The sequence below is a fragment of the Ammospiza nelsoni genome, chromosome 7 (genome assembly GCF_027579445.1).
Source record: "Ammospiza nelsoni isolate bAmmNel1 chromosome 7, bAmmNel1.pri, whole genome shotgun sequence".
Taxonomy (NCBI): Eukaryota; Metazoa; Chordata; class Aves; order Passeriformes; family Passerellidae; genus Ammospiza; species Ammospiza nelsoni.
In genome coordinates this window covers 16,308,226-16,331,835 of record NC_080639.1, presented here as the reverse complement: position 1 = coordinate 16,331,835, position 23,610 = coordinate 16,308,226, and the positions used below count along the sequence as shown (strand labels likewise).

Genomic DNA, 23,610 nt, shown 5'->3' with positions numbered 1-23,610 from the left:
ATCCAGGCTTCGTCTTCTTTATCTTTGTATTCTTACAAATACAGAGACTGAAACCCTCATGAAGCATATTTTCAGAGAGCTTTATGTACATTTACCATTATTTATGAATCCAAGATGCATTTCTATTGTCAGTAATTAATAAACACCAAAGTGTTTAATGAGAACTGAATTTCCCAGGTTTCATATATATGAGAAACAGTGTAACTTTTTAAATACCCACTGACATAGTTTTTATTGGAATACAAATAAAAAACAATCTGATGAGATTTACCAACCTTCATAGTCACTAACCAACTTACCCATCAAATGCCTGCAGTTCACATTCTTTAAGTACTGAGAGAGCATGTCCTTCATATTCGGTTACTGTGGAAAACGTCAATTAGCAGCAGATTAGATAATTTAAAATTATTTTGTCCATCCAACATAAGGAACACAGAGTAATTTGATTCAGATTATTTTTAAGTCATTAATGCATTAAAAGGATAGAAGTTATATTTTACAGTTATGCTAGCTAAAAGGCCAAACACTAAATTACAGCTGCTATCAGATACATGGCTATTTCATGCATTTAAATTTGGATAATTCAAGATGTTTGTTGCATCAGAATGCAAGTTCTAGCACTGACAGAGTTGGTAAACTTAAGGAAAATAAGCATTTCCTCAGTTAAGATAGAATTACTTCAGCATCAATCAAAGTTAATTGCCTTTGTGTTAGGATATGCAAATTGCTAAATCAAAAATAAGAGGAGTTAAACACAGAAGTATGAAATCAAGCCAAATACCAGTGACAACAGCATATAACACACAGAGGAAGGTGGCACAAGTATACACCAGAGTTCATAGCCTCTGGAGGAAATGAATCTGTCACTCCACATTGATGTCTCTGTGTTTGCTGATACCCCATATAGTACTGTAAATGCCAGTGAAGGCAGGATAAACTGGCATACTACAGATGGCACGAAGCATCATAACTACATTTAGCATTTTCTAGGGCAGCTTTGCCAGAAGAGACAGCCCAGCTGCAGCCACCCATCAAAGATTTTTGCTGACTGACATGACACTTGCAGATGGATTTTTTGTGTAAGAATGTGCATCATTATATGCAAAATTACATTAATCTTTCATGCTTGTCTGTCCCTGGTGCTCACATAGTTCAAGGCTTTTCTCCAGTGTTCCTAAACACTGCTAAAATTATTAGTCTTGATGTCTAAAACAATCATTCCATAGCTGTACCTGTTCCAACAGTATTTCTACAACTATTCAAAAGCTGCTTACAAGAATTGAAAATACCCCTATCTCTTCCTATTTAAACAAACACACAAGTATGTGTGTGGACATAGTGAGTGTGTATATCTTTTCTCCCAAAAAAACGAGAAGGAAAACAAAATCAAAACAAAGGTGATACAATTTTTACACTTCACACTAAAAATTTGTTTATATTGTCTGTAAGTTCAAAATCCCCCAATCAGTACCAGCAAAGTTCTCATGCTTTATGTTTTGAAAATTCTTAATTAAAAAAACAGCTGTTTTGATTATATGGAAGGCAGAGATTTATCATTTTGCTGCAGAAGCACCTATCACTGTAATAACTTTTGGGAATTATTTAGAGAATTTACTTTCATGCAGGGTCTCTCTGGAATATCAAAGCACATTATATAAGCTACCATATTCAGCCTTGCATTGCCAATGGGAACAATGCTTTTATCAATATCTGTAGGCTGTGTGAAAAGTGACCAATAAAAGTGTGCATCATGCAAAAATGCAGAAAGGTTCAAATATCTTACCATTGCTTAGCTGTGAAAGAAACTCTTCCCATGAAAATAGAGTTGGTTACCAGGTTACATGCCTTTTTAAATGAACACGATGACATTTAGAAAGTTATGAGTACAGTCTAATTAAAATGGAACAGTAAATAAGATTTATTTTGTAACAGAAAACATGCTCAGTGCTTTCCTAATGTAATGTAAGTTATGCTTACTGTTACAGAATTAATTCACTCAAGGAACAAGGACATAAAAATAAAGAGGGCTCATGTCTACGGAGAAGTCAATAAAGGCAGTAAAAATGACTACTGTTAGCCAGATTGAGAGCAAATCCATCCTCTTTGCATCTAATTGCTTAAGTTTGGAAATTATGTAGAAGTACTGCTAAGGCTTAAGACTGGGGAATTACAAGAAATTTAAAATTTGATGAGAGAATGACAGAGGATCTATTTGGACACATCATGACAAAAAGGCAGTGAAAAAATGAGGTTTTCAGAAAAAACTTTGTGAGAACATATAGAGAATAATTCAAGTAGAAAAAGAACCTAGAAAAATCCAACACAGACATAAAAAGACCATGTCTAGAAAGTTTTCTGCAGGCTTGACAACCTCCAGAAGGGCATGTATAAATCATTCTGATAGCTGGAAAAAAAGCTAAGTGTTTGAATATTTGGCACTGTTCCAATTCAGGAGGAAAACAAACAAACAAACAAAAAAACCTACTGAATGTGTTTTGGTAATAGGAAGAAATCTTCTTTCATTGTTTGAGAAAGACCCAAATCTCATCTTTGTCAAAATCATTATCACAAAAATATAATTTGATTATTTTTGACCATTTGTAATGCAAAATTTAGAAAGATTTTCTCTTTCTTTTGTCCTTAAGTGCCAGATAACAGCATTCTGAAGGAAGGACACCAAAGGTGCACCCCATTTGAACAGAGTCACACATACTCCAAAAACACTTCAACATCCCCTTCACATGGCAAACAAGAACCAAGGGCTTGGCCACTACACACAGAAAAAGCAATATGAAATTAGTTCAACACTTCAAAACAGGGGATGCTTTCACATGGCACCTGAACATGCTGGCACTCCTGCCACAGTCTAAAATCAATGGGATTAACTGTTAATGATGACAGCTTTTTCTCATCCAGCATCAACACCAGTTATCTGTTGGTATTTACCATATGCCAATGCAATTTACCATAAACCAGTGCTGTTTGTCCAACCCTCAAATATTCCTTTCTTTTGTGGTTCTGCCCTAAAAATAGGAGTTAGAGAAGGCTGTTATTTTTGCCTAAAAGTCCAGGTTGTAATAGTGCATAAGTGGAAGCAAGAGAGTCAAAACTAGGAAGAGAAGTGAGACAAGCTAGGATTCTGTCAGGGTTTCTTTTATTTATTTTTCTATAACTATGTGTAAGATTTTGCAAGACACTAATGTATTTCTAAAATAATAGTTCCAATTATCACAGTTTGCCAGTACCTGCAGGTATCTCAACAGTGGAGTGAGCTTTTGTAGAACTCAATTTTTGGAAGAGTCACTGTTCTTATCCTAGCAGCCACATCCCAGCTGCAGCACAAAAAAATTGCCCAATTCTTAAAAGAGGTCAGATTTTAACTATTGTTTCACCTTAGCCACAATTCAAAGCATTGCTTCAGTTTAAATTTGCTAATTCACACTTTCTAGAGCTCTAAGCACTTCAGAGGTTTGCTTACTGCATGTGACAAAAAAAATCTCAAAAACCCAGCAAAACACAATCCACTCCAGAATACCTTTGATTATTTTTTACTGAAATTATTGAAGTGTTCCACACAAAGCTGTCTGGGAAAAAAAAAAAAAAGAAAGAAAACTCCACAGAATTTTAAAACAATTAGAAAAAGTAAGTGTTACTTCAACACTCACTTATTTACAGACATGTCTTTGGATTGCCATATGTCCTTGGGTAGGAGAAAATATTTCCACTCCAGACTTCTAAACACATAAGAAGTTTATTCCAAGAGAAGCTATAATGAAGAATAAAATCTGGAAAGCCTCATCAGAGAGGAAGCAACAGCTACCAATGTACAAGACTGGCTGAGGAGAGCTCTGCCTTTCAGCACTCCACTGTCAATCTTTGATGTTCTGAAGTGGTTTAAGTAACCTGAAAATTTTTTATTTTTTATGCACTAGAAGCCACTTCAGAGGTTCAAATTTGCTAGAATTTTTTTGTGCTCAACAAATTTTAACTTCTCATTCAATGTATTTTAAATATGTGCATGTGGAAAAGTCACAATGTAAACTATCTTCAGTGCAAAAATTGTACAAAAGCCTTCACAATTTCAGTGCCCAATACACCTTTGTACACCACCAGTTATGTAAATATTGGCCATGCTCCAAAACAGCAGGAACAGCAGGAAGCACACTCCAACATCACAAAATCCAAAACAATTATGGGAGGAAAAAACCCAGTGCAATTTACTTGAAAAAAAAGTGCTTGGTTTTATTAGAATAGGGTACCAGTGGACAGGATTTTTATTCAGCACCCACCACCACCCTCTTTTTTAAAATAAAAACATAATCCTTAATTATTTAGTTCTCAACTAGCATTGAAAACTGCAATGTAGTTTTCTCATTTTGCCTGTAGGAGGAGTGTTAGGCAGCTAATAAGCACAGGAGTATTTCAACATTGCCAAAATAACCTTAATTAAAGGACAGGCCATTAAACATTTTTCTGGTTTCACTCAGAAGTTTTCCTATTAAAAATTCAAAGACAAATACTTAAAAAAAAAACTTTAAACTGTTTTTATTCCGCTAGTAAAAAGGTTTTTGAAACCTCCACAAATTATATTCAAACTTGTATTAAAACATTTTTTTTAAATTGTGACCAAACAGGGCTAAGTCAATTTATAATATGACAACATAATTAGTCTGTTCACACTATGATTCATGCCTTCCAGGTAGAAAAATATGTCTGTGAAAATTAAAATTTATATAAAGGTGCTGGCATTCCCTCTCAGTTCAGGGTAGTTAGGAAATTATTGCTACAGAATTCTAATACAGACCATCATTTTCACATTTCTTCTAATGTGTCTTTAATCTTCAATTGCTTTTACTTTAAATTGTGGGCTAAGTAGTTAAAAAATACATGGATACAGGGAATAAAATTAGCAAGATAATTTTCATCTACCATTATTGCACTAGTATATTCTCATGGCTAAGTGAGATCTTACCAGAATAATTTTTGATTATTTTGCAACCTGAACTAGTCATCATTTCATAATAAATTTAAGGAACAACTACAAGATGAGATCATCTATAATTTTTCAAGTCAGTTACAACAGACATAGGAAAAAAGACTAGATTACTAGTATTGATTGCTACAGGTGAAAAGTACTGAATCAATAAGAGAATTACTAAAGCACTTTTCAACAAAATAAAAATATATTGTGTTGTATTAACTAGAACTCCAAATGCAATACTTGCAGTCAAAGGCAATAGGGATAAGCAGTAAATTGAATTTGTCTCACATGCTTAACTATTAGTTTCACAAAGGATTAAGTTATACTTCTGAAGCAACTTACCTGTAACATCAGTTTTTATGTCAGCAAGCTTAAAAAGAGGTGCAACTTTTTCATAATAAATGTTAGTGGCTTCTCTTTTGTGGCTGCTTGGATTAACAAACACTTTCAAGGATTTAGGTCTGTTTTGAAAACCTAAAATTAAAACAAAACATTCAAGATTACACACAATCTGACTATTTTTACAGCTTAAATGGTTTTTAGAAATCAGAACCATTACAATACTTTGACAGGACAAGTAAATTACAGTCTAAAAATGTCTCAATTTCTTCTTGCATTTGTACTACTTACCTTTAAATTACAGCATTGATTAATTTTGTTTATACAGGTAATAAATAGCTGTAGGAACCAGAAAAGTGCATATGTCACAGCCCAATTAAACCCTGATTCAGGAGCAGGGTGAATGTGAAGTTTGGGCACCAAAAAAGAAAAGAAACCCAAACATAAAAACGCATCTTTGTTGGAATTTAATGACTCATCCCAGCAGGTATACGAAAGTAACACCCAACAAAACTGACACAACAATCCAACTCTTTTCTTTTCTGAGAGTGCAAATCAAACAGTCCAAAGGAAATTTTCTCATTGTAAAGGAGGTTCAAAACTATAAAGAAATAGAAAATTGCCAGTATCATTTGGAAATCTGCTCATTTAGGCCTTTGAAGTAACAAACTCCAAGGAAATAACACTGAAATAACACTGTTATGCAAAGCTAAACCTTGTTTTGCACATTGATCGCATGAAGTAATTTTATTATTTGAAACATGGCATTTTGTTGAAGAGTAAATAACTCATGCTAAACCAATAACATTACTTTTTAAATTCCCTTTTCTAGAATTCCTACAATGGCCACGGTTCAATGAGGCTGCTTTGCTGCAAGAAGCAAGCAGTAGTGTGCAATACTGCTCTTCTTATGGTGTTTATTCAAAAGACTTGATTTGAACAATTCTGAATTTGGTTTCAGGACCAGGGTAGACTATCACTTTCTTAGTCAAAAGCTAGAATATCTGGCAAGTGAACTGCTTTCAACATTCAAGAACAAAATTAGTAGTAGCCAAAGGAGCTACATAGGGAGCCAAGAATGAAAGCACATTTTCCTGCCCATGAAGAATACTACTCCAATTTTTGCAGCCACAGGTACCTTCAGAGTGTCAGCAGGGACTTCCTGCAGCTCGTTCCACTTACTCTACCTCAACAATTGAACAGAAATAGTTATTAAAGAAATTATAGCTAAACACTATTTCAACATTAAAGAGGAAAGTATTCCTTAAGATCAAAACATAATTATAGAAGTCACAAAGATAATTTTTCCTTTTATTTCAATGCATCAAAGAATCTTGAAAGGAAAACTAGCTCTTTATCCAGTTTGTGTCAGAAAATTTAGAAGAGTTTCTTAATAATTTCTGAAGGAAATTATTGTATCAGTTTTCTGCTATAACCTCAAAATCTTACACGAAAAAATGTATAACCATGTTTATGTGAAAATGTTGCAGAGAGTGCCAAGTCATTGCACAGCAAGTTAATCCTGGAGAATCCTGAATGCCTGCAGTAACAAGCACCTGTGTTCAGAAGCATCTCTTTCAAAAAGGAGGAAAAAGAAAATAGGGAACTTGGAGAGGGCTGCAGATGTGCTGTAGGGAAGGGTTGCTGTTCATGAGGGCCCTGATCAGCTACAAGAAAGGTCTGAGAAAAACCTGACGATGTTCAATAGGACAAAGCCAAGCCCAGCACATGGGCCAGCCAAACCCTCTGAGCATGGGATGGGGCAGGGCCCAGCAGGGAGCACCTCAGAGAGCACTGGCAGCTCCAGTACCTCAGGGAGCACTGGCAGCTCCGGCACCTCAGGGAGCACTGGCAGCTCCAGCAGGGAGCACCTCAGGGAGCACTGGCAGCTCCAGCACCTCAGGGAGCACTGGCAGCTCCAGCTCCAGCACCTCAGGGAGCACTGGCAGCTCCAGCTCCAGCACCTCAGGGAGCACTGGCAGCTCTGGCAGGGAGCACCTCAGGGAGCACTGGCAGCTCCAGCACCTCAGGGAGCACTGGCAGCTCTGGCAGGGAGCACCTCAGGGAGCACTGGCAGCTCCAGCACCTCAGGGAGCACTGGCAGCTCCCAAGGGACCAGACCCAACATCGGTGGACGGTGCCAGGGCAGCCAGGAAGGGCAAGGGCTCTCTGGGCTGCAGGAACAAGAGGGCAGCCAGAAGTCCAAAGGATGGCACTACAGCCTTGTTGTCAGCATCTCCCGAGCCTGAAGTTGAAGAGCTGCCCCCCCTTGCAGGCTCCCAGCCCAGGAGAGATGAAGGCAGCAGGTCCAGCACGGAGCTGCCCCCACAGCAAGGGGCCGGAGCAGGCCGCAGGCAGGAGGCAGCGGCAGCCGGCCTGGCCAGCCCCAAGGACAAATCTACCAAAATCTTTCCTTGAGCATCTCCTGTGCAAGCCACAGGCCTCCAAGCCAGGCTTCCTGCAGATGCTGGGACAAAGAGGCCATGGGCACAAGTGGCACAAGGAATATTCCAGGGTGAAATAAAGAAAAACACCCTTCACAATGAGGGCAGCTAGCCATAGATGACACTGTCCATCCTTACAGATTTTCAAAACTTCTCTGGACATGGTTCTTAGCAACCTGATCTTTATTAGAAGCTCACCTGCTCTGAGCAGGAAGCCAGAACAGATCATCTCCAGATGTCCATTCCAACCTAAAATCTTCTTGATTCTCTGGAAACAGAAAGAAGCACTGCAGGTATGTACTGCAGTGGAATGTCTTTTTACAGGAATTACAACACAAACAAGGAAGTCTAAATAAAAGCTTCCAAAGACAATTAATACATATAAATAATTATCAGAAATTCATTGTGTCTTAATTGAAATCCACTAACTGGTATTGTTGCAGTCCTGTAGAAGTTATAAAAATAACAAGACCAAAAAAACAATTTCTGTGACTATCATTTGCCTAAAGCATCCGGCAAATTATAAGTTTCCCATTTAAAAATTAAATGGTAAACTTCTAAGAATAAGGACCCCTGCTTCAAAAGAGAAAAGATTTAACCAAATTCATAAATGTGCTGTCATGTTTCTTATCTTATTTACAAGAAACTGTGATCAGCTGGTCCTCCTAACACTCAACTCCCCCACCAACATCCACAGCTAAAAACTGTAAAAACTGACTTCAGTCATGGATATCTGAGTATACCTTTAAAGTTATAAAAAACAAACAAAAACCACACCCCCAAACATACAAATATAAGAGTGCAATGGACAAAGCAGGGGGAAAGAATAGAAAATTAAAGTTTGTAGAAGTAGAGAAGGCAGATGAAGTGTCAAAACTTCTGTTACCCAGACAGTGTGAGTTACAGTTCTGCAAAACAGACATCAGGAGAAAAGTGAAGGGAGAAAAGCAAATATCACTATCTCACTTCAATGTTTTTGCATGTGACATGTAAAAATTTAACCCTAGGTGGCAATATAAAGTTTCAAAAGAAATCCTACGGAGGCAAAAGAAAATAGACTTTTCAGTTGGAGAAAAAATCCTATATTTTTGAGAAAATGGTTGAATTTAAGTTTTTAAGAAAAATTAATTCCTTAAAGCATTCTAAACTAGAAAATTTATTTATAATTATGCATATTGGGCTATTGCTGAAAAGCATATCAGAGTTAATAGATAAATCCCAGCAAGACTTTCAAGAACCAAATGAATTCACAGGATCAAAGTATTAAAATATTCTCTTTATGACTATTTGAATATCAATTTACTTTTTTAGAAATATAAAATATTTCATTGACAGATATATTTTTCACAAACATTTGAGCAGAGATGGTGCCCTACTGAAGTGATTTTACTTGTGCCAAATAATTGCCAACTGACATGAAAGGACGATCATGACAAAATTTATTACTTTATCATTCCTGGTGTGCACTGGACACATTAGAATGCACCAAACCACTGAGTTTAATGAAAGCATATCCTACAACAGCCAAAGATTAAACTTTCACACAACATAATTGTGAAGCTTCTTTAAAGTGTTTTTGAATAATAATCTTTTAATTGTCTTTAAACAACATCTATATGAATGAATCAATGTCATTGACTACCGTGTGCAACTGATCCCAGTCTGCCAGCCTTTTGGGGCTCCCCTAACTGGTATTCTGTTATTGTTTTCCCTGGCTGCTCCATTTGAAACGAGCCAGCAGCCTAAAGCAGGAAGGCCAACTGTTCCCCTAGTACTAACAAATGTGCTAATATGCACTAGTTTAAACTTGATCTATCAAGTGAATCAGTGAACCATGAAGGGTGGTGGGTCAATCAGGGTGTTCTGAAAACAAAGGCTCCTGGGGCAGCAGAGACGCTGTGCTCAGACATACATCTGTGCTGCTTTCAGGCCCCAGCCTCAGCAAAATGGGTTTATGTTACAAAAGTTAAGAGCCTGGAATCATGTCATTACCACCTACATTTATAAATACTTTATACATTAGGAATATTATACATGAGAAAAACTAACAATATGAGACAGAGTCGTTGATGTAACTATGGAGACACTGCTGTTAATATTAACTAAGCTAAGTTAATGTTTAACATTAATGGTTTAATTAAAACTTCATGCATGAAGTTTCAGGCTTTCATATCAAATCCCCATGTGATAGATACTACAGAACAGCAGATAAAAATAAAATGCACTTTGTGCTTTTTTTGCTACCTTATCATTTATTCTTAACCACATTTACTGTCTTGTTAGTTTACAGAGTTTTTAAGTCAAGCTTTTTCAAATCAGCTGTTAGTAAGTCTTATCTTGTTAAAAACAATTGATGAGCATTGACAACTGTACATTTTCTCTCATTTTTGATCCTGCCTCAACCCTTTCAGAACCACTATGTATTTGCACGTGCAGAGGATTTTAGAAGAAACAGTGAATTCTACTGACACAGTGTGCCCCCACATGCCGTGCCTGTAAATCCTGTACAAAGATGTGATGTATAAATGGAAATCACTGAGAGTGGGGTGTGCAGCAGGGCTGACACAAGATAACAGCACCCTAGACCCTGTCTAAACTGCCCTTTGGGGCCTTACAGGAGCCAGCCCAGAGCCAAGGCTCCAGAGGTGCATGAAGATGGCAGTGGTTATCTTACAGCAGTTTAACACACGTGTGATGTACAGATCAGATTTCAGGAGCACTCTATCAATGAGCAAGCTCTTCATGTCTAGCTGGCATGCACTGCAACAGCAGCAACAGCTGGCAGAAAATAAGAACTTCCTCAAATATGGGAAGATGGTGGTACATTTATTTTGTTACCCTGTCACACACAGGAAGAACCATAATGGCAGTCACTGTGACTAAATTCTAAACACTTATATCTGTGTGTGCTCACTTACATGATATCAGGCTTCATAAAAAATTACAGCTCAGTTAAACTTTAAATTGAAGTACTCTGAACACAAAGTCAAAGCAACAGAGGGCACTCCCTGTAAAGATAATAAGAATGAACAGGGAAAAACCATTTATGACATGACATGTGCCATGACAAACACAGATCACACTGTAAAAAGGAAACTGTACATGAAACTGCCAAAAAAAAATTAAATCTTCATTAGAAATATCCAGATAAACTTTGTCTCATGCTATCACCAACAAACTTGCTATTGTTGTTCCCTAATTAATGTATATGCCTAAAAACCTAAAAACTTGTCAAAGAGTGAGGTAAACAAGTAGAAATTGAATTTATCTGCAGAGGAAACATACCTGTCAGTAATATGTGCTCCCATTTGTCAGAATGTCTAAATATTATTGACCAAATCTATATATATATATGTTCTACTTTGATAAATCAACTCCTTTTAATTTGATATAGCCCAGAATCAATAAAAAAAATCCTTCATGTAAATAATGCAGCTGTTAATGAAAAATTACTTTGTGATCAGACAGATTGAGGGAGGAAGGAGGGCAGGGAAGTAATATTTACTACTTCAGAAGGATAAAACCAGAAGCAGCCAATTTGAATTCATGAACAGCAATGATTCTAGCACTATTACAAAAAAAAAAAAAAAAAATTAAAAGGCTGCAGCAAAAACTATGAAAACCCACTATAGCTTCCCAAAGAAATATCAGCCACTGAGAAATTAACAGAACTCAGCTGCTTTTAGTTCAGACTTAGGCAAATATACACCTCAGCAACTGGTATGATGAGAGTTTCATTTGGTTATTATTATCTGAGTCCTTTTTATACCTGAAGTAGAAAGCAAGGAGAAAAAATGTACTGATCAGAGATCCAAAAAACATCTGTACAAGGTCTGAGCTTCTAGAGAAAGACTGAAGCAAGAACTTGAAACAGCATTGCACAGAACACATTTTTGGGTTCAGGTGGCTTCCAGTTACAAAGCTCTAAAGCACAGACTGCACCTCGAGGTCAAGGCAACCTGAGCTAGAGATTTTTTCTGTGAACATATGGTATCACTGCTCTTGATAGATGGAGAGTAATCTAGGAACAAAACAGACATTTGCTCCTTATGCAAATGTCCTTGCCTTTATGGGTAGCTGGAGATCTACAGGAATCCTGGCACTTGTGCAGATTGAGATATTTCATCATAAAGCCTTTTAAAAGGGGAAAAGGGAAGGCACTTCTTAATGCACATCTTCATTGGGAAAATCCAAACCATACTGTAAACAAACAATGCAAGAATGTACAATTAATAACTCGTGTTGTTTCTTTAATATGTGCTTGTGAAACTTCAGTAGAAGCACACCATAAATTCTTATTCAAAGTATTGTCACAAGCACCACAGATGTACAAGATTTGAATTCTGTAATCTGGCTCAGTCTTAACAATTCAGCTGGAGTTCTAATAGTGTGTCACAAGATAGACTGCTTTTCTTCTCTAATAAACTCATTTTCTATAATCTGTAAATAGAGGCACCTTTTGGAGCTAAATCAGAGTTTGGCATTGGGGAAGGGATGCAGTTTTGGTTATTTAAATCAAATGTGTACTACATTCTGTGCCTTTCAAATATAAACTACAGTGAAAGGTTTGGATTTCTTGTGAGGCTCCTTTCCCTATATGGTGAATATTTTTCTGATAATTTTGATAGAGCTTCCATAAAATAAAATAAAAAACCCCAACCAACCAACCCTAGAATTGGTTAAACAAAGCATCTTGAAATTGGCATTAGCCTAGGCAAACACAGAAAGATATTTTTACAGTAAAGGATTGCATCCCATCACTATTGTCAATAAATTTTGTATCAAATCAAGCAACAAGAGTCATACAGAATCTTAAGAGCACTGCCACCTGTGAATTAATGAAGATGAGGAAATTCTCTCCCATTATGTTGCTAAAGAATATGGAAGCCTCAAGTGGGATTTCCTAAACCATCACCAGGAAGTTCCTGAAGAGTTCCCAGAAGTGCAACTACTCTAGTACTATCAGGTGTGATGCAATTTCAAGTGAAAATATCAGCTAAATATGTTCTTTCTCTCAGAAGCAGATTTCTGAACGGAACACTCTTCAGTCAAAATAAAGAAAACCACTTCTTTTCAGTAGCTTTCAAGACTCTTCCAAAAATAACATCAATTTGTTTCACTTTTACAGATACATTAGTCAATTATTGCCACTTTCCTAGATTTTACACTTGACTATGTAAAACTTCAGTAGTAAACATTTGCCAGAAATAAGATTCATGTCTGTGTTTTAATTTCCACAGGCAAGATGTTTCTGAGCTCCAGTCAGCCTCATGTATTGCCAATAGAAATAAATATGACAGCAACCTCTATTTAATGCTTACCATTTAAAATTTCCTTCAGATGTCTAAACCATGACTGACAATGATCTTCACTTAGGTTATTTAAATGGATAGCACAGTCTGTAAGCTTGTTCTCCTCTTTATGCAAGCATTTAAAAATTGTGATACCCAACAAAGTACCACCTTTTTGCTGCCCTGCAACACGACGACGCTTCAGTTTTACTGAAAATACATCCTTCATTTCAATAATCTCCTCTTGAGCCTGTAAAGCCACACTGGAATCACCTGTAAGGAGAAAAAAATTAAAAGAAAAGCATTACCACAGTGACTGGGAGTAACAACTAAAAGTATTGTTAGGACTTCATCTCTACGTTCACTTCTTGCATCTGTTCATGCTTGCATTGAAACTTATGGCATATCATTTCCCTCAATCATTGGTCTTTTGTTTTACCAACTTTGTTATGTATCCAGCTGTACAAACAAAGCAATTTCAAAGAGGTTATTTACTCAGCTTTCTGGTGTTCAAAAAAATTAATAAAATTTCACACTCTAAGAAACACCTTTTTTAATTCAGATTCAAAAAGCAAATTCTTTATTCTATTCACCTAAATCACAGCAATCATAGCAATCATACTTGTAGTGTCATAGTGTGCTATGACCCAAGCTGAGTATATTTTTGCATTTGATACAACCATTACCTTTTGTGTTTACAGCAGAAACATGTCAGAAAACAGTCAAGGAAAAACAGACAAATAAGCCAAAACTGTGTTACTCATCTTTGCTTCCATTTTTGATTTATGAATTCAGTTTAGCAGACAAGAAAAACAGTGTCCAAAAAGTTCTTGTCAGAGTTTGAGATCCTCATCCCAGGGGAGATTTGTGTTAGCCAAGGGAAGGTTTTGTTATCTTGGGGCTGTTATTTGCATGGATGCTGTGGCTGCAGATGCTACCACTTCATTTCCAAGTGCCTTTTGGAGATGTATCAACTGAGGCGCTGTGGTGCAGGCTTCTCCTTTTTCTGCTCTCTTGAGCTGCATTCAGATTCCTCAAAACCAAAGTCAAATACACAAATCGAAGGAAAAATATCACCCTTCCTGTAGGTATCAGATTCTTTGGACACAGAAAGAAAAATTTCCCTGCTTTCTTCTTAATTACAGCAGATCTCATACAGCACATCAATAAAGGTTCTTTTGCAGCCCAAGGCAAGAAATGCTAGAAAGCAGAAAACTTCCCCAAATCTAGCAACAACTCTGGTTTCTCAAGAGAAAAAAACTACAGCAGATTCTGTTTGATGAATAGTTGATACATGCTGTACTGGAGTGTTGGGAAAACTATTTTAATTGTCACCCAGGGAAAGATGGACAGCACCCCCAACTTCATTACCCCACTTGAAGCTGAGGGTTTCAGAAAGCCATATACTTTTTCTGGGCAGGAAAAAGATGACTTTGTCAATTCTTGTAACAGTCTGACACTGTCATTGCTCAACATCATTTCTGAAAGGAGGCTAGGAGTGATCATTTCTCTGTCCAGGAATCCTGGATGACTTCTCCTCAGCCATGCTAACACTGCTAAAGCTCAAGTCTATATGACTTCTCATAACTCTCAACCAATTCATTTTCTCCTGCTCTGAATCAAGCATGACCTTGTTATACTTCCCACATATTTTTCACCAACTTGTTATACTTTATCATCCTAATATTTCCATAAATCAGCTACTAAGGTGTAAAACTGGACTGAAATCCACTCTTAGCAGGAATACTGTGACAAGTAATTGAGAGTACTGTGCATTGAGACAGTAAACAAGAAATTCTCTGTAGTGCATATTTTCAGAAGTATACAGCAAATAAACAGGAGAAAACTCACCTAAAGACTTTTTTTAAAAACCCCAACATAAATCCTGAAGTACTGCAACAACTGTTGTAAAAATATTTTCAGCCAATGTATCCTTTAAAAATGAGGGAACTGAGGGGGAAGAAATACTGTATGATTCCAATTGAACTATGATGTTACACAAACTCAAAGTGGACATTGCACAAACAAACTTGGTACTAACATTACCAAACCCAAGATCCTAATTTCTGTCAAAATTTGTACTGCTCTTCTGAAACATTTAAGAGCAAATAGTCTTTGTAGGCCTGAAATGAAAAACTGACTGGTGATGTTCCAAATTACCTAGAACTACATAGTTTAATATCTACATTAAAGACTTATTTAACTTTTAAAATAGAATTTTTGAGGGGTCTGCTTAGGTTTTTTCACAAAGTCTCACTGTCAGACATACAGTACACTGAAAATGCCAGCACGCTACCTCAATGTTTTAGGAGAAAGGAAATATAACCACAACCATTCTGTAGCAATAACTGAGCTGCAACATTCATTCATTAGAATACAAATATTCTAAATGGGTTTGCTTTTTAAATTCTTTAAAATAAATCATATTTTGGATTTAACTCTTAGTTTTGCTGAGGAGATCATGAACTCTATTATACCAATGTTATGGATGTGCACCACATATAAGTTACAAACATTGCTCTATTTACCCCACACAAGTCAAGGAAAATGAAGGCCTGACAAAATACTTTTTATTCTCCACTTGCTTTCATAAAATGACATTTAGTCTTAAGTCAGGTAAGGTCTGCATTTTCTTTTCACGGCTACTTTAGCCAGTTACTTACTTGCATTTATCAAACATTCTTACTAGATAGAACTAGATTTTCAAAACCATCATCTGACTTTGCTGATTTTACAGGAATACATTTCCAGATGAATCTTGGAAAATGATATAAACTCTAGGAATGCTGAATTGTAAAAAACCATCATCCTTGAGTTTTAATTTCTAGAGGAAACATTGAATTAGCTAGTAGGATTAGGATAGCCCATTTTTTCCTAAAGTTGTAAAGAAATCTGCATAAAATCCCAGGCATATTCTATAATTTTCATTTGCTCTGCTTACTGAAAATAAGACCATCTCAAATGTAGTAAAATTTTATAAAACAACTCATTAAGATAAAGAAAATTTAGGTCATAAGCTGTGTTTATAAAATATTTCTAGAATGAGGGGACAAGCAAGCTTACTTGTGCAATAAAGTATATATTGTAGTAAACACTTTTTAAACTTTGAAAACCGTATTGGTTTGTTACTATCATATTGGTTATTGCAAGCAGTTTCAGGACATTAACTGTCCTCTCACATTACTCAGAAAGATATTGGGTACCATCTGTTCTTGCAAGAGATTTAAGTGTACATCTATTAGATATCATGCTATTTATTTAATTCAGTACCCACTTCCCATTGTTGTATCTTCTGAAAAAAAAAAGTCAATTTAATTACAAGGAATAAAGATAATCTCTTCTACCAGGCTGCCGTGTCATCATGAAAGCAGAGAGGCAACCTGCATAAAGTAGGTTACAGGCGTTAGGGAAGAGCAAAACTAACAGCACTTAACATTTAACAAAGATCTAACAAAACCAGAATATATGGCACTTAAAAAAAAGTTACTATAAGCCAAGGGCTTGTCTGAATCAATCTCAGCACATCTGTCTGATGTGGAGCGTAAACAGGATTAGAGTTGGATTTATCTGCTTGACGCTAATTGTACTCACAGTTTCTGCACATGTCCACTTTTTTTTTTTCCAAATACAGCATGAAAAAAAGAAAAATCTGCCTGGATAGATGAATTTCTAGGAAGTTTTATGCTGCTATTTATCATCGCACTAATTTCAAGCAACGAGACTATCCTATCTTTTTCCTATTTATGGTGATCAAATCTCTAATTTAACAAAAAATTATGTCTGAATCAACCAGACTGAGCTAAATCAAAAGATGAGGAACTAATACACTCAAGTAGAGCTTAATTGTAAATAGTAAACCAAATTTTAATTAGTTAAGAGTGTTAACTACCTCATGTCTACAGCAAAATTGATGAAAATATACACAAAGAAAAAATGCAGTACAACTGAAAAATAGAACAATTTTAAAGAAAATGTGCTATTTAAATATAAACACCAACAGTTCAACAAGGAACCACTTTTTGGACTGTTACCTTACCACAGAAGCCCAGCATCCAGATATGGTACTTAAGGACTTGATTTCCATAACAAATATCTGGAGTATATGGAAAATACCAGAAAACACACATAAAATGTGACAATAATACAAGAACTGGACAAAAAGCAAAGAGTGTCACAAATGCTTCCTATGACCTTTGGCAAGATACCTAGCCCTCCTGACTATAATGAATAAATAAAGCTTTTACACATTTTAGGCTCTCTGCCCCACTGTGTTCTCAAAGTTTACTTCCTTAATAGTTGATTGATATAGCTGAGTGCAGTGTAACTTAACAGAAATAATTAGAAATTTTTAAAAATCCTCAAGACCATACTAAAGAAAATACAGTGATCAGTACATATTAAAGAAGTGGTTTATTATAAAACATTTATCATAAAATTGATCACAGACCATCCTATACTGTATGAATACTACTTTTAAAATAAGCATTCAGGACATACAATAAACATAATTATATTAATATAAACCCAAAAATAAATAGAATTTTAAATTAATTTTTGACAGTATGTCAATAAATCTATGTTTAGGAATATTTAATATAATGTCTAATGCCTATAAACCAGCCCATCAGTTACTAAGCCCATTTTTCCCTCACTGTAAATCAGCAAAGCACAGAAAGCAGCATGCAGCTGATTCATAAAACCTCTACAGTTTTCAGCTACTTATTGATCAAGAAGGGCTGGCAGTGAGAAAAGCAGATATGATCATTCTTGCCAGAAAAGCCAAGAAAAAGTGTAAAGCTTTTCTGGCTATTTAGCACTTATTTAACTACCCTAAACATGAGACAGAAAATCTATTTCAAAACACATGAATTTTGAATGATTTCTTATTGCAAATTCTGTAAGCAGAGAGATCAAAATTCCAGTTTCTGCTTGCCAAAAGTATCCAACAGTAAGCTGAGGAGAAGGTGGTACAGCCAGGGCCAGGCTGGGGAGGGGCTGGTTTTTGTTTGAAGATTAGTTTTACATTACTCTAGTCCTTTTTAAAGGAGTTACAGGAGAAGTTTAACACAAGCAAGGCCCTAATCTAGAAATACATTTCTCAGACTGTGCAATGACCTGCTTGGGAGCAGCAAGGAGCTCAGAAAGTATTACAAGGGACTGAAGAGATGCATCTCAGTTTGTGCAGAGCTGGAGAGAAAAAGCAGGGTGCAACTACTCACTTCACCTTTTAATGGCAGCTATTCACTTGCAGCAGCAGCTGTATTCCTTCAGGGCAGAAAACTGAGCTTAAAAACATCTGACAGGGATACAACCCACTTTCATTCTCCTTCTCTAGAGAATCTTAGGGAGAAGGGATGTATTTTGTCAAGCAAATGCAATAGCTTCCTGCTAATCCCTCTCTCAATAGACACCCACCCTCCACTCCCCTGCCATGACTGCGCAGCCCAGCCCTTTTCCTGAAGTCTGCCTCTGGACAGAGCCCAGCTGAGTCAAATCAACCCCTAAAGTAACAGAGATTGCCCACTTTTCCCTGGCTTAGTCTGCTGACACATTGTTTAGTACAATCAGTTCAACACAAGTCCTATAAAACTAGAGATGCTACAAAGTGCTAAGAAAATTCACAGCAGGGAAGAAGGAAGAACTGGGACTGTCTGCTTTCATCAGCAGGAAGTCAACGTGGCCTGAGCCAATCTGCTGTGCATTTTCACTTCCAATTGCCAACTCCCCAAAGATCACACAGATCAACAAGAGTCAGTGAGAACTGGAAAATATGCACAATGGCTTCTCTTAATGCTTCAGAGCCCTAGTGACATCTCATACATTAAAAAAAATAAATTACAAGTCTCAGAATAAAATTCCACTTTGCAAAACAATGACACATTCAGTTATGTTTCATTGGACAAGGAGTTATTCACTATTCTAGCTTAAAGTCATCTTATTTTAAACTACTAAGCAATTACAGATAGCTAAAAAGAATATTTTTATGAAGAATAATGGACATATTTAAAAAATAAAATTCCAGAACAAATTTGTACTTGATGTTTCAATTTTTCAACACAATACTAGCCAAAAACCCAAGTACTTTTCCAGTGCAAATCTCAGTCATAGGATAAAGGTTTACATTACATAATAGAATAATTCCCTTGTTCCTAAACAATTTTGCTATACTAAAAGCATGGGTAAATGTAACCTCCTACCTTTCATCTTCCTCTCTTGTCTCTCACCACTTTTCAAACGGGTCTTTCCCCAAGACACCACAACCAGCTGATTCCAGCCCCTGTTCTCCACCATATCTGTTAAAAACTATTCCTCAAGCTTCTGAACACCCCCACCAAACCACAGGGCTGTTGCACACACAGCCCCTGTGCACAGCATCCTACCAACTGAAAGAAGGGCAGCCTTAGGGAACATTTGGTCTAGTCCTTGGAGTCTTGAGCTGGATCAGACTCAAGCTGGATCAAGACTTAAAATTTGTTTAAGTTTCACTACAGCTTTAAAAAATGGCAATAGGCAAACTTCTGAAAAGAACAACCATCACCAAACTACTTAGTTCTGGCTGAACCAAAAGAAAAGAGGATCCCATACTGTAAGAGCATAGTTTAGTACAGCTCAGAGGCTGGCTTTGCTGGAGCTGAGGCCTTGTGGAGAAAGGCCAGGCTTGGGGACTTCCCTGGGAGCATGACCAGATCTCAGAGTGACACTTGTCACCCATCAGAGTGAAACATCCTCCTGAGTCTGCTTGGTGCCCAGCAGGCCATGGAAAAGGCCTTTCCTCTTGTAATGAGGCTCATCAGACATCTATCCATCAAATTTCATTAGTGCCTTGACTCAGCTCTCACATAGAGCAGTGAATTACCTTGCTTATTAACTACAGGCTAATGGCAGAATTTCATTAGAAAAATATACTGACACTGGCAGTTTGAAAAGAAGTCAGATAGCTTAGTGAATAAATACCTCTGCAAAAAAAAAAAAAAAAAAAAAAAAAAAGTGTGATTGAAGCTTTAGCAGAAGGCCTAACACTGTCCCAGAGAAAAAGCTTCACCTTAAGGAAGTTTCCCCCTCATTCTACACATACGTTTGAGGGAGATGATCAATTTAAAAATAGCATAAAGATCTATCAGGAATAATGCTAGAACAACAAGGTAAGCTGAAAGGAAGCAAGGCAGACAAGGACTGATTCCCCTCCTGAAGCATTTGAGAGGATGCATGAAGCAAGAGCTTTGCTTTTAATAATTACACTTTCTTATTAATACCAGAGCAAGAAAGAGGTCACTGGAAATGTACTATAGAAAGCTCTACATTTTATATTAAGATCATGGCCCACATACTGCCTAATTTCATAATATGATTTGACAAATAGCTGCAAACCTTTTGTTTAGTGGCTTAAACTTTGAGGTTTTTCATTTAGTAAGTAAGAGGACTTATGGTAGAAACTTCAGAGTAACAACATTTTAAAAAGTATCACTGATTTCCATCATTTCCCAAAACCTCTGCAAACATATGTATCATATACAATGACTAGTCTTACACAGACCAACCCTACATCCATCATAAAATGGAATTTATTTTGAGAGAGATTTCTCAAATAAAGAGAAGACTGGTATCTAGTAGCCTACATGATTTAATAGAGTGGGCTAGCAGAGCTGAAATATACTAAAGAATTCCCAAAGAGGAAACATGAGCCTAATTTTACATTTCCTCAAAAGCATCTCACAGATACACAGTGTTTGGTACCCACTAATTTATGTTACAATCACAGCAATTACTTCTGTCATTTCAGAAAATAAGGGAAAGCGGAGAAACAAATGACTTCTTATGGCCACACAACATTACTGAGTTTGATTAATACAAGTTAACAATTACTTTTACTTGGAGCCTTACTTTCACCAGACCTGCCTCAGCCTCAAATACAGATTTATAAACCATCCATATTGCTGAATATGCTGAACCAGCAGCCTCTTCTAAACACAATTTCCTTCTGTAAACTGTGGATAATTCAAGTACCCTAGCAAGTCATGCTTTTAGTTATCAAAGCACAGCTATCAGCTGCTAGATGACCTCATCCACAAATTTCTACATGTTTGGCTTTATCCTCATTGATGTCTGGTCTGTTTCTTTTTTTCCAGAGATTTATGAAGGAAACTGTGATCCTTTGTATCAGTGTATCTGCATCTCCTGCCCTAGCCCAAGGGCAAGAGATGGCAATAGCACCACCAGAATCCTCTGACAAGCATAAAACCCTTCCCTCACCCCAATGCTCAGTTGCCACTTAGGAACAGGAAGAATCAGGCTACACCACTTTGCCTGCAGGGGTGAGTGAATCCTATTTTGTTCATGTACACCACACTTGTAACAAACTTAAAAGAAAAGGGCCAAAAACCCCCCCAGAATTGTATTAGACGATCTTTATAATATAGATTTTCCCCCCTTTCTCCTTATGAAGACTGTTCATGTTTCTCTAACTTTATAAAATATTTTGTCTTAACAAAAACATAATTTATATTACATGATAGATGTACAATACAAAAATTACTTAGAATGCAACACCAAATTTAAAGTATTCTTAGTCAATTGTGCAGTAAAGAAATTAGCACTTCATATAAAGAGAAGGCCTAAAAATGCAACACTCCAGAAGCTTTCCAGTATTACAATTATTTTTATTATCTGGAATTGACTCCATTTGCAATGATGCATAATTCTGTGACTGAGGAAATTACAATCTCAGACTGTCATAAATTTTAATTTTTTTTTGTAGCTTAACACTACGACATGGCTCTCACAAAAGATTTGATACCAATATGATGTGACACAACTGAACCAAACCTTAATTTCACTCACAGTGAGAAATCACAGGATTAAGTAACACTGTGCAGTCTTTTAGAAAAGTTTATTGCTTCCAGATGGATGCAAGTTTCCTTTCAGCACTGATTTTATCTTCTGTACACAGGGTGCCAATGTTACTATAAATATAGTCAAAAGCAGTTATAAAGATAAATTATTAAAATATTGACATAAACAAGCTCATACAATAGCTCCTCTCTGCACAAAGTAAGGACAGCTACATTAGGGTGCTGTCTGTCTCACAAAAGTTCAATACAACAACACGCACTCCCTTTTCAGAAATTACAACCCATACATCAACAAGCACAAATTTCCAAGGTATCCACAGAATGAATCTGAATTCCAACTGCGTGCTCTTTGCCCCATGTTGTGTAGTGCCATGTGTTTCCCTGCGTGGTGCCACCAGGACACCCACCTGTGCCCGTGGATCTGCACTGAGCTCAGGGCAGGCTCACTGCATCGAGCAGCAGCACTGCTGCGCACACACTGCAACACACCCATGTCAAAGGAAAACTGGAGATAAGAAATATCTCTGAGCTAATTTAAATTTTGGTACATTGCATCACACACATATAAAGTCTATCAACAGGTCTACACAATGTTTAGCAGAAAAAATAATACTAGGGAATATCTGATTAGTCTATAAAAATTGTATATATTCCTATTTTAAAAATTAAAATACACTCAAAATGATCAGGTGAAGCCCTTAGAGTTGTTTTAATATTTTATGTTGTTATACCATTTAGAAATTATAATTCTAAATTATAATTTCTATTACCATACCTAAAACAATATTTTAAATGACTCATTACCATTAATAAATGGTAATGAGTCATTTAAAATATCGATTGAGATTTTCACGAGATTCTCAAAAATCTGGAGATCTCAATTTTGAAATGTGACATAACCAGTCCATAAAGTAGAATAAGTTAATGCATGCCAGAGAACATGCATAATTCATAAAATGCTTTATGAATAAAAGGTCAACATTGAGTATCATGAAATTCAAAATTAGGTATAGAGATAACTTGCACTTTTACATCAATCTAAATTAGTATAGTAAATATATACACAGAAACTTACCTATTTTCTGACTGCTTTAAAACAGAGCTACTTGCCAAAAAAGCAGCCAAAAAAACCTACCCCAAAATGCTCCACAATGTCTGCTTTCCATCCTGGCATGCACCAAAAACTTCCAACAAACCTCTCCAATGTACTTTAAGCAAGTCCTTTGGCATCTACCACCAACTCCTCCTATCTCCAGTATGGTAACTGCACATGCACTTCACATTTACATATCCTGGTACTAAGTACTAAAATCAAACAGAAAGATTACTTGACATATGACAACAAATACGACTGACATATAACAACAAACAAACAAACAAGCCGTTTCTGATCAGTCTTCACTGTTGAATAAACATGTCAGCTGACAAAGATGCGCTTCAAATCTCCCATAATACACACGAATTTTTACTCCCTCAAACTTTTAAATGCTAGCATTACACCAATATGCACAGGGATTACCACTATGAGGCTGAAGTAAGTATCTTACTTGCAGATCCTACAAATTTTACTCACAGCATCACAATCCTGCATATGGTTGCAGAGTCAGGGAGCAATTCCCATTCAGAGCACCCACACAGCAACAGAAAGATGCATCTTCAAACTCTTCAGCATGCACTTTCACAGTGTGTTATTGTTATATTCCATG

General features: G+C 36.5%; 1 protein-coding gene across 1 annotated transcript in view; it reads right to left on the bottom strand.

Moving 5' to 3' along the window:
• The window catches only part of CERKL (ceramide kinase like), a 51,802-nt gene that overhangs the window by 17,465 nt on the left and 10,727 nt on the right, over nucleotides 1–23,610 (bottom strand). Inside the window, exons 2-4 of the mRNA XM_059475599.1 lie at nucleotides 13,086–13,328; nucleotides 5,324–5,455; nucleotides 300–363 (exon numbers count right to left, since the gene is read on the bottom strand). Of these exons, the coding sequence (XP_059331582.1) occupies nucleotides 300–363; nucleotides 5,324–5,455; nucleotides 13,086–13,328 (439 nt within the window). The remainder of the gene's footprint in view (nucleotides 1–299; nucleotides 364–5,323; nucleotides 5,456–13,085; nucleotides 13,329–23,610) is intronic.